At 39.4% G+C, this 13073-nt stretch overlaps 1 protein-coding gene across 1 annotated transcript in view; it reads right to left on the minus strand.

Annotated features, from left to right (window-relative positions):
- The window catches only part of USH2A (usherin), a gene marked incomplete at its 3' end in the record, with an annotated part of 612524 nt that overhangs the window by 192994 nt on the left and 406457 nt on the right, over nt 1-13073 (minus strand). The window contains 2 exon segments of the mRNA XM_011366141.1: nt 3363-3505; nt 4171-4321. Coding sequence (XP_011364443.1) covers nt 3363-3505; nt 4171-4321 — 294 coding nt within the window.

The raw sequence follows: 13073 nt of genomic DNA on the forward strand, positions 1-13073 counted from the left end.
AGAGAGTGAGGTTTAGAAAACAAACCCACTTTAATCTGGTAATTCATTTGATCTAGTCCCTTGTGTATACCAGAATGTTTGCTAAAATGACTGAAATAAAGAGATAGTCCATATTTCAATCCTGTAACTTAAAAACTTTGAGAGAAACAGATTACTCGACTTTTATCAGTCTATGGAATCCATGTTTTAAAGAAAAGTGAATTATCTCATATTTGATACACAGGGCAGAATTTCAATAGGCAAAAGAGCATGTCCATATTCAAGGTGAAGGTGGAAGAAACAGGCCCTTCCAGCCAATCACAAGCTCTGCATGGATAAAATGCGTAGAAAACAACTATAAATACACAAGAGAGGAAACAGAAACACAGGCACGAATGACGGTTATTTCCGGTTAAAAGATACTAAAAATTCCAGCTGCTAGGCAAGCGTCTTCGTATTATGAATTATATGCTCCCAAGTCCAACACAATATTAATGCATTTTTGCAAGCTGCAGACATGCAAGTTGCCTGGATTGTGAGCAGCACATAAAAACAAAACAAAACAAAACAAACAAAACAAAACTTGTTATTACCCGATTACAAATAGTTAGACATTACACTGACCAAGATGACTGGAACAAACATCTTTTGTTAATACAAGTTTAACAGGATTTAAAATTTCCGTAGGGAATGTGCATTATTATTATTTGGCATCAGCACACTGGATCTTTTTAAAAATGCATGGAACTCCACATTGGTGGCGCACTTAGGCAAATGACAAATCATGTGGGAAAAATTCATTAAAATTCCTCACAGCTCTTTCCTCTGTCCACGAGAACTTCTCTTTGCACCTGAGCATTTGTCTCTCTGGCTGTAGTTCATTTCCTGCCTGGGTATCTCTTTCTGGTCTCACCTGCATCACAGGCTTGACCAAAACCTGTCTTGCCATCTCACACAAAAAATGTTGCTACCGGCGACCTTTTTTTCTGGCTCCGGGATGTTTTGAGGCATTGGCTGATGCCGAAAGGTACCTAACTGATGGTATGGAATTTCAAAGTGGGCATGAGGTGACTTCTCTGCTCCACTCTATAAGGCGATATGTAGAATTTCTACACTGGGAATCGCACTTCGGCAAATGAGAGGTGCTGGGCAGGATCAAGTATGAAGTGTGACTCTGGCAATGGCGCTGTCAGCATGGGTGGTTTTATAAGCAATGCTTTTGAAGCCTTGACAGAAAGACTGCTTGTGCCCAACGCCAATCACTCAGCTTTTGTCAATTCAATTGCACATCCTTTCCAAGATGGCATCCATCTCCAGTTGACACCCCAAACACAGAGTGCACTGGCATCATGTTTCAGGGGTGAGTGTGCACTGGCAACTTAGCCTAGAGCGGCCAACAACCAGCTGTTGGCTCTTTGCTAAGGTGTATGACCGACCACCCATGAAGCAAGAGAAGGAAGACATCATCAGGTTTGGGGAAAGGATTTAAATAAAAATGATGGCTGGGTTTCTTGATTTAAGCCCTGCTATCTGATCATTCTTATTTAAGGAAAATGAAGGATTAATACTCTCTTCTCTTTGAACCAGGCCATAATAATCATAAGGAAGGCAGAGTCTCTGTGCATGAAAATTATAACTATGCAGAGTCTATAAGACTTGTTTTACGGTAAGATGAGGCAGGAGATAGGTTTGCTCAACAAAGGATGCTGTGCTAATTGGTACTTTGCAATATTTTGAATTTTATTTGTGTGCTAACTTCCTGTCTGCAGATAGGAGATCATGGCCCCAATTTAATAAGAATCACCCCTTAGGTAATCCAAGTGTCAGCCTTTCTCTGTGGGAACAGAAATTACGAGTGCCGAAAAAGGGAGACCGTTTTCCTCCTCCTCCCATGTGGCATTCTAAGAAGCTATCACCTCTACGGTGGGCTGAACAATTATTTTTATATAATCTTTCAAGCATGCTACATTGAGGAAGGAGATTAAAAATCTATTTTCAGTTGTTTTTTAAAGATTTCTTCAAAAATCTATTCTGAGTGTGAGCTCTCCAGTTCATAAATCTGTATACAGTTGGTGACCATGCTGTCAAATTCTCCAGAGTAAATGTCACATTCTCCCCAAAAAGGGGGTAAGGCGCTTTGAGTGGTGCATTGATGCTTTCTCGGCCTTAGGTGTTGTTTATTGCACTGTGCTGATAACTTACTAAATGATACCCCTGAGACCAAAATACTGAATGTATCCTTCTAAAGTACCTAGCTTGCTCCTAGGGAGTAGTTATGAATGGGAGAAATGGACAAAGTATTATATATTATTGTTTATAATGAGTTTTTGTAATAAAGTAAGCTTTAAGGGAGGTAAATAGTTCTGGTTCTATCTCATTTGATGTCTCGCCCTTAGTAAAAATAAGACAACTAAGGGTATTGTGGAAATAAAAGAATCTCTTTAATACTCAGTTGACACTATTTCAAACACCAAACCTTTTGACTAATATCTAGCCTTTTGAAAGTCACCCAGGTTCTCATTGAAAATGGAGCTAGAATGGCAATTGGCCAACAGAGCAACATCTTCCAAGGAGCCTCTGATTAAAAGACTTGACAAGATTAAATCTCCAAACCTCACTGTTCAAAGATACAGCGTCCTCATTCACTCTCTGTAGCGTGATTTAATTTCCAATTTTTCTTAAAAAATTATACTTCCATCTATGCGCTTTCATAGAATTTATGCACAACTAAATATTATACCCATGTGTTTATTTCCCATACAAAACCTAGTAAAAACATGGATATGCAAATGTGACTGTTCCATGAAAAACAAGAAAATTCTCATTATTGGTTGAACAAGACAATTCCAGTCTACTCCACGTATTATATGCAGTATCATACTCCACGTATCATACTGCTCCACTCTGGAGGCTGTCCTTCAGGTGCTGGTAAAAGTACTATGCAATCTATTTTCAGGAAAAGGTATAATGGCGCTCTAAGCATCCTCATAAAGTAAGGACCGCACTTCATAGTCTTCTACCTGCCAGAATTCCTCCAAAGCAGCAAACGTTGTAACATTTGGTCACAGAATAGAAGATGATAACCTTTCTCTTGCAAGACACCTAGGTGCACCCTACAGGACAGAATGGGGCCATATCATAACTTATTGTAAATTACTACTCTCTGTACATCTAACCCTCCAAGGCCACATTTTCCTTCTTTCTGGAGAGTAGTAAGAGTATGTCCCAACTTTGCAATATGTCCACCCTTACCTTGCAAAAGATTCCTGACACTAAGTGTCAAGAAAATAGGGAAGGCTTATTTCTTTGTTTGGAAAAACTAAAGACATCTAAGATGCCACAGTGTAGAGGACATTTGGCTGTGTACTGTTCAGATCACTTACTGTCCTCTGTCGTCATGAATACAATCCAAGCACTATGCGCACTGCCAAACCCATTGGAGGCAACCAGCCGAAACGCGTACTCTGTGTGCGGTTGGAGATCTCTCACTTCATAGCTTAATGATGCAGAAGGACTGGAAAATAACCTATAAGAAAGAAATGTTGATGATGAAGCTTTAGACATTCAAAGAATTTTTTTTTTTTTAAAAAGAGGAAAATCCAACTGCAATGCATTTTGAGAGAATGTCAACATACGTTTAAGTACTGTAATTTTCTGTTGTTACATGATATCTCTGTAAGAGTAAGTAGCCATTTGGCTGAGGGTTTGTAATACTGCATTTACATGAGCTGTAAATTCTAGCGGCACTGAATAAATTCTAGTCTAGTATCGAGAATGATTGTCATGTGGAATTTGTGGAGTAAGTATTATAATTCTGTAGCCACAGTTCAGATGGCGTTTTGGGGGTTTCAGGTGTATGCATCATGCCCTATGTAATACATGGACTCATGAAAAGTTAAAGGTGAAAATGTTATTTTAAATGCTATATAAGTGAAAAACAGATTATTTTTGCAAAGCAAATAATGGTCTCCGAGGCTGCTGCTCGTATTTTGTTTGAACTTTGGAAAGGCAGTCTTTATTTGCTGCAAATGAGAACTGGCCTATTGTTCGAAACCTGAAATTTATATAATGATATTAACCAATGTTAACCCAAGAAATTTAATGAAAAATATACTTTAAAAAAGATAACGTAAGTCACATCTATATTGCGAAACCCGGGCGACAGGAGGATGGACAAAGCAAAGGGCTCACTCGAGAAGTCCGTGCGGGGGGTGGGCAGGCCTCATCTGGAGCTGGTATCTGGGAGAGGCCGGGGCATTGTCACGGGCTGGTGTAGACCAGACAACCTGAAGACTGGTTGGAGTGGCAGATGAAAGCCTCGGAGGCAGCACGCCATCTGGAGCTGTCGGAAAACACAGATGAATTAGAGCAGAGAAAACTGTGGAGAGCATATGCTGGATGGAATCGAAATGCTCCATATACTGGAAAACCTTTTCCTCGGGATCAACAACAGCGTTAAACATGGTCCATTTAATTTAACATTTTCATTCCTGAACTGCTGTCCTTCTTACTGTTCATGTCGATACAATTGCATTAGTATCTCAGTCTTAAAAGCCAGGCCCCCAAACAGAAGGTGGATGAAGGTGCAGCTCATTCACACCTGTACTTCTGTCTACCTAATTGAAAACACAAAGGGGATCCATTGAAGCAAATGTTAAAGTACCTTTTTAATTTCACTTTTGCTCGATAATCGGCTGATCGAACAGTGGCGTCCAGATCTTGTATTTTCCCCTACGTCGCCTGTCGCCACCTAACCACACACGGCTAACACACACAAAGGGCTTTTTTTCTTTTTTCTGGAGAAAGGTTTATTAAAATTGTATTTTTCTACAGTGATAAATAGATGTGACTGGCTGAAATTAGCAAATTTTAGCCTGAATTTTCACTGACAAAAATAGGAAGACTAAACTTTACTCATGAGTTTTACCAAATCAGTTGCGTCTGTCAGAGTGACTCCGCTCTCGTTCAAATACATTGCAAGTTGGGGCATGTGTGTTGTTTTTTTTCTAGTCTAGTTGAGTCTCTGGTAAATCTTTCCTCTATTCAGCACACCTGCTTGATGTCATCTATCAGAGAAATCTCTTTGAATAGTTCTAGAAGGCCTAATAGGAATGAATTAAACTAAAGCCTATTCTGCTAAAAAAAAAAAAAAAAAAAAAAAAAATGACAAGATGACTCTGGTCTGTAAATTAATTTTTCCAAGAGGTACAACTTGAATGTACCTATCATATCAGTTTGTTCCAATGATAGAAACTCAAAAGCAAATTAAGCAAAGCCCTGTGGCATTACAAAAATCACCTATTGACCTCAAGTTTATGTTTTTTATCTTTAAAATAAGGATGACATTTTCCCTTTGCAGGACTGCTGTGAAGACCAGAGACAATGTAAATAAAGCACTTTATTTTGGGTCCTGGCAACTGTTGTTAGTTATTATTACTATTATTATTTTAACGGATTAATCTGAACTCAGCATAACTTAAGTGCTACTATAACGTAATTCTAAAAGAGTATTCTGATTATTGCAATATGAGCTCCTAATGACCAAGGATTACTAGAGGCCATTGGTGAAGAAAAAATCAAAATAATAAAAACATATATGAGGGTTCATTTTTCAACCTTCTTTTGTACGTAACCTTATGTAGTGTGTGTTTCACATACTCTCCAATTCAGGAGGATCTCCCTGTAAACGAAGAGCTAATGAATGACCACTGATGAGAATGGAAGAATTAGATTACATGTTTCATCAATCTAAGGATTTTGAGTTCATCGATAATTCACTAATTTATTCGCTAAACATGTATTGAGCATCTACTCTGTGCAAAGCAGTGTTCTTTGTGCACAGGGCTAACGGCCCTGAGCAGAGTAGACATGGCCCCTGACCCTATGGCCATGGAGGAGGCGAGCAATGAACAGACAGAGACGTAAGATCGTAGCAGATGGTGACATGTGCTCAGGAGAAAAATAAAGCAGGGCAATGGAAGAAAAAGCGAACAGGAGTGCACGATTTTAGTTATTACCCGACAGTTAAGATTAGACAGGAAAGCTGCAGGAAGAACCTGCCACCGGGTGACAGGGGAGCAGAGACTTCAATGGCATAAGGAAGGGGGTCGTGAGAATGTCTGGAGGAAGAGCGCTCCAGCTGGAGAGAGCGCGGGGCGGAGGGGAAGCGCTGGTTGTGTTTCGGGAACTGAGAATGGCCAACGCGGCTGAAACAGCCTAAAGACCGGGAGAGGAAGAGAGGTCGGAGAGAGAGAGAGAGGCAGGGTCCAGATCCCTCTGGGTCCTTCGAAGTCTAGGCTTTAAAGTCACAGGAGGGACTCTGGATGCCATTCTAAATGGGGTCGGGGGCCACTGCAGGATGCGAATAAAGGAAACAGCATCCTTGCCAACTGATGGAGTCTCCTCGGTGCTAACGGAGCGGGGACGAGAGGAGAAACAGGGAAACCTCCACTGCGGTGATCCAGGCAAAGGGTGGCAGTCACTCAGGGTCCAGTGATAGCAGTGGAGATGGCGATAAGCTTTGCTGTTGCGAGTGGAGTGTATTGGTAGGAGAAAATAAGGGAGTTAAAGTCGATGCCAAGGCTTTCGGCCTAAACACCCAGGTGAATGGTGGTGTCGTTCCAGAGATGAGGAACACTGAGGGGAGATTTTTGGGTACGTGTGAGGTGTCCATGCTCCAGTTGAGAGGTGTATCATGCATCTTTGCTGGAGACATCAGGAAGATGGCACCCTGGGCAGGGTTGTGTACCAATGTATACATGCTATTCAGTGGCTTAGACCTGAGGAACCAAACCAGGGGTGAGCGTAGACAGGGTGAGTGCTGAAGAGGTCTGAGAACTGAGCCTCAAAGTCCACCAAGGGAAGCAGAAAATGGGGAACTATTTAGAAAAGTTGTGGTCAAAGGAAGTTTTCCTAAAAACTGGGAGATGTTACAGCATATTCATGCTTATTGGAATTCTGAAAACTGATAAACCGACACCTCATTTAAAATAGAGTCAGGAGGCTAGACGAGCGCCCTCTCAAAAGTCATTCAACGCACTATGGATCCCAACAGGAAGAGAAGTACCTTGCATCTCCAACAAGAAGTAATACTACTTTACTGCCTCGGCGAGAGGAAGAAAAGATTCCACCTTGCCCAGTAACAGCCTGGCCAACGGGAAACTCATCACTCAACCAATGAAAAGTCATTGGTTTGAACTTTCAGTTTCCGCCAATGGACTGTTTACAACAGACCCTCCCAAGTCCATAAACGAGCATTCTCCTCTTTCGTTTCTCTGGACCTGGTATATGTCCCAAACTGCAATTTTTCGTTGTTCCCAAATAAACCCAATCCGCTGGAGAAATATCTGGCTATTTGTTGAAGGTCGACAGAATGACCCGGAAGAGATTGGGGGAGATGATGATGCAGGAGAAGAAAGAATAATTGCCAGCACACCTTTCTTGTGCGAGAGACAGAGGCAAGACAGCGCACATGTGAAGGGAACTGAGGCAGTGCACACTGGCTGTTGAACAAAGCAGGGACACTGCACCCATTGCACAGAAGTGAATGCCTAGAGCAAGGCTGCAGATGCCGACAGGTAGATCTGCTGACGGGCAAAAAGCACAAAGATCTCTCCTGATGGCATCCATTGTCTCAGTGAGTAAAATAAAAGCAAAGGTATCAGTTTAGTGCCAAAGCGTCGAGAGTAAACCGAATGCTTGAAGAGAGATGAAACGGTACAAAATAGTTCTTTCAGTCAGCAGAAATGTGACATGACCAGGAAAGGCAGTAAGACTGCTGCCCAGGGCCGGCTATCCAAAAACTTAACTCTAAATATTTGGTCTGCAGGACGTTCATTGCTAAAGACTCTTCAAGCGACACTCTGTGAACACCGACGGTTTTAACAATGACGGTTTCTCATTTGATATCATCTTTAACTGATTTATAACAGATGCACTTATAAAAAGGGCACTGGCAAAGAGTCAAGTGCAAGTTGCATATAATATATAACATAAAACCACGTCCCTCATTTGATTATTTTTTGTCTAATATATATATTTTTATGCCAAGGAATATGTTATTGACAATTCAAATTCCGAATAAAAATCAGCTGTAAGAAATCAACTAATAGAAAAATTAGTTTGAAATACATATACAAAAAAATAATCTCTTCGAGTGTTAAAGACTGCATAACCAAGCTATTAAGGAAAACCACAGAAGCACCCCAGAGTAGATCCCACAATAATAAAGTGTCTTGAATTCTCTTCTGACTGATAATAAAACAAATGTGCTCCATTAAATTGGTCACATTCTGATTATATAAAATTGCAAAATATTTCCAACCAGAGCGATCATCTTAAATCATTTACACGGAACTATCCGTTCCTTGTGCTTTCAGTAACACTGGGTCTGGAAACCTCCTCTCCCCTCCAGTTAACCCCTCTTATCCTCAACCTATTCCTCAGAGGCTCCTTAGCACCAAAGCAATAGCTGGGAGCCAGCCATAATTCCAGCCCTGGTTTCTTAACAGAAGAGCCGTGTATCTATCAGCTTGATATATTGTCTCCAAGATGCTATGTTGCTCAAAAAGCTTCTCTCAAGTTTAATATGACCCTCGCGGGGCAAGCACTCCACAGTCAACCTCCTGAATCAACACATCTTGTCCAGTAAATACTAATTCTACATGGCAGCTGGATAAAACAGCTACCCCAACCTATAAATTCAAAAGAAGGGAGTTTTTAATAATATTTCCAACTTAACCTTTTTTGGAAGGCAAAATGAATACAAAACATTAAGTAATAAATCACAGGTTGGACTAGTCTAGCTCGTATAATTTCCTGAAAGTATGGTTTTAGTAAACTTTTAAATGATGTATACTTATGGACTCTTCCATATAAAATGAACAAACAGAAAACAGAGAGAATGCCCCAAAACTTTGCCCCATATAGATACAGAGAACCCAGAGGGGACCTCTAAAAACCAAAACCAGAATTAATTCATGTGGCCGGTGATGACTGAGGCTCTAGAGGCCAGAACATGAAAGTTTTGGGGAGAAAATGAATTCATTGTGCTTCTCACATGTACCAGTTTCTCAGACGAGCCCACCGACTTGTTACTCCTGCAACGTACTTTTTGTGTACGTGTGTGCATTTCAAAATGCTGAAATAAAATATTGCATTAAAATACCAAAGAAATTCATAATATTTTGTATCGAATTCAAAATCTGTAATGAAAGATGTCTAATGCCACTTTGCACAATGTTCTCTTTGGGGGTGGGAAAAGGGACGGATAGGTAGAAAAGGGACTGGACCACATCTATTTGATATTTAAGAGATAAGACACGACTCAAATAATTACCACACAGAATGTGTGCACAGCACAAAAATGGCATAAATGCTACAGGGGTTTCAGAAGTTAGGATCTCACATCCAAATATGCAGTGGACCGTGCCTTTCAGTGGACGAAGCCCACTGCCATGGGGATGCTGTTAGCTTGTTCATGTGAGGTGATCATGTCGACAGCCTAATTCCGTGTCTAGGACACCCAACAACTCTGCCCATGCTTATCCCCAGCAGATGTGATGCTTCCTGCCGGCTTCCCTTGGAAGCTGAGGCCAGCCCAGCCCAAACCACTCTCACTTCAGAGACTAGAATGCTGGCATCCTCATTCAGGTCCCCTTTTCCCCATAATATGACAGAAGCCATGGCCTGTGATCTATATGCATCTGACTGCATCGCTGAATAGCCTGGCAGATATTCAAAACCCTTGGATTACAAATTTTCCTCTCATTTTCTAAAATAGCTACATAAGAACAAGGGTTTTAAATTCTAGTTTCCAGAATGGAAAATGAAAGTTCAGACACATATATTGAGTCATTGAGTCATAAACAAATTGAAAACAGAAGGCAAGACTCAATTTCCAGTCACTAAACCATATGCCATTAAAAAAGATATTAATTATGAGGAATATGCAGATGTGCTAACAAATGGACAGTCAACCTTGAACACAAATAGAGCAGCATTAAATGGTGACAAGTAGGTTGAAATAGATTTAATGTTTGCAAAAGTCTCTCATTATAACTAACTTTCAGAACTCATACTATGTACCAGGTTCGCTAATATAATTATTTCTAATTCTCAGAAATACACTACAAAACTACAGTGTTAACTCTTCGTAGTATAAAGAATCTGAGGCTCAGAAAGGTTACATATTTTATTCCAAATCACAAAACTAGTTGCTGGCAAAGAGGCTATAAACTAGGATTGTTTAAATCCAAAGACAGTGCCCTTAATTCTACACTACAAAACAGCAAGTTATAGGAGGTGATTTATACTAGGAAATATTAAATGTTAAATCAATATAAAAGCAGATCACTTATAACATTAAATGAATTAGTAAAGGTTAGATTTACTTTCTGTCCAAGTCCTATTTCTAAACAGTACTTTCCCAGTCTTATTTCTTTGTCACAGCTGGGTCCCTGTCTCCTTATTGTCCCCAAAGTCCCTCATGTAGAACTACTGGTGTGAGTTTGCTAGTTCTCAGTAATTAATTAGTCAAAGCCCATAGAAATTCAATGCTATGCAAAAGAAACAGGTCTCCATGTTAGTAAGAGACAGATATTCTTAAAAATTACATTTTGTCATGGAATTGGTCTTTGGCAATAGAATGTTAAAAGTAAAACAATAGTATTTTCAACTTGGAGTGGAGATCACTTAAAAACCACCAACTTTAACCTCCCATAAAATAAAGAATCCTCGCCTAAAACATCCCAGCTGGGTGACGTCAGGTCTCTCTGTTCCTTATCAGTGACAGGAAAATGGCTCCTTTCTAAGCGGCCCTGTTATGTTATTGGACGGTTCTTCTTGTTGGTGAGCTTTCCTGACGTGGGTCTCAGACCAGATCCCTTCGGCTGGATGTAATCTTTTGTCCACACGGGACCTCCTGAGTTGACACGGTACTCTAAATAACCAGCGGGACGATCCTGGGCACTGGGTGCATATAGCTGGTCACACGCACACTGCACTCCCACGGCCTTGTCCTTGTCATCCTAATCCCCGAGAATAAGCCTCTGCGGCTGACCGTCATGGGAGAGAACGTCGGGCTTTTTTGAGCAACTGCCCTCTTTCCACTGAAGCTCCCCGTTTCAGGTTAAACACCTCCATTCCCTCCAACTTCTTTCTACATGATATGATTCCTCAGCCATATCTAGCCTTGTGGCCTGACTCGGATGCGTTCCAGTTTGACAATGTCTCTTTTAAAAATAAGAAGCCTCACGTCTCAACAAAGCGCTCCTTGTTCATCCTGGCCAGAGTGAGATGCTGGGAGACTTTGCTTTCTGCAGCCGACGTGGCTGGAAGCTCACTCGGCATCTTAAGTTTGGTCTGCTTCATACTGGAGTTCATCAGTGTCATTCAGATGGGCTATGCCGTTGATTCAAAATGGTCATCTGAATAGCTAAAAAAAGGCCAGGTCAATCATTTTCCAATGAATACACAGAATCTGAGAGTAATATTACTAAAGAAGCAAAGTATTTAAGGGGGTAATGTAGTGCCTAACACAGTGCTTCATATACAGAGATTTCTGAAAAAAATGGATAGATAGATGAATAAATGGAAGGTTAGAGAGATGAGTTGGTAGTAGGTAGGATCTGCAGGAAAACATCTTTCCCTCGTAACCCTAATAATTGTTAGGATCCAGACCACATTTTTCACTTACAAATAAAGACCCAATTATCTGAAAAATGAATATTTTTTTTTCAACATAAAAGACATTAATTGCTTGGAGTGTACTAACACGGCGATATCAAATTAGATTTGAAATATCACTTTACAATTCATTCATTTTTATCATTTATTTCCCTCAATGTCTCCATTTCACAGATGTGAAAACCAAGGTTAGAAAAAGTTAAACAGCATGTCTGATGTACGTGACTAATAAGTGACAACCTATGGTTTCATACCCGCCTACTGTTTCCAAGGCTAAAATCCATCTCTCAACACCAAGCTGAATCTTAAACTTAAGTCTAGCCATTGCTTCTCCCATAATACACCAAAGTAATTGTAATTTAAACTCTTTAAGAGCAGAGACCTTATTTTTTATTTCTTTATGCAACCTTTAGAGCACTTAACGGATTTTGAAAATACTAACCAAATGATAAAACTCAGTGCCTACAGAACTAAAGAGAGCCCTCCTTTTAAGAGTATGTATTTTATAACTATCAAAATAATATTCATTATAGAAAATTTGAAAATTACCAAACAGATGAAGAAAACTATTATCCGTACATACACTACCCAGAGACAGGCAGTGTTATACTATTATAAACTCTCCTATTTCCTAATATACTTAAGAATATGATTTTTTAAATGGTTACACTGAATAATTTTAATATATTATTTTGTAAACTGTGTGTTTTATAAGATATGATGAAAACTCTATGTCATTACCTCTCTCTACGGCATTTTCAGTAACGTGACTTTTAAAAATAATTGTATGTAATACTTTTATAGACTAAGAACATTCACTTAACAAGGCTGATATTGATGGATATAAAATGATATTGTTCTCGGTATTATAAATAATACTGAGCATTCTGCTAAATGTATCTTTTGGTTTCCTTTTAGAATTGTTGGGTCAATAGAGATAAATGTTGTTACCATTTCAGATATAATTTGACAAACTGCTTTCCAGAAAGTTGCATTTACTTATAGTCCCATCAGTAAGGTATGAATGCTCCATTTTCCAATATCTCCATCAAAATGAATATTTTGTATATGTATGGATTTATGTGTACTATATACATATATAATTACATATAATCTGTATATATACTATAAAATCTATTAAGGGACCTAATAATTAAAATGCATCTACTTACATGTCAGGCACTATTCTATGGGAATATAGTAATGAACAAATTCAAACAGTTTCATCAAGAAGCAACAAATAGACAAAAAGAAATAGAAGCATGTCTTTCTCTTTTTTCTTACTTTTTCTGAGGTCTTTTCCTCACAGCTTTACTGAGGTATAATTAACAAATTATATGTATTTAAGGTATACAATGTGATGATTTGATGTATATATTATGAAATCATTACCACAACCAAGTGAATTA

The sequence above is a fragment of the Pteropus vampyrus genome, unplaced genomic scaffold, assembly GCF_000151845.1.
Source record: "Pteropus vampyrus isolate Shadow unplaced genomic scaffold, Pvam_2.0 Scaffold121, whole genome shotgun sequence".
Classification (NCBI taxonomy): Eukaryota; Metazoa; Chordata; class Mammalia; order Chiroptera; family Pteropodidae; genus Pteropus; species Pteropus vampyrus.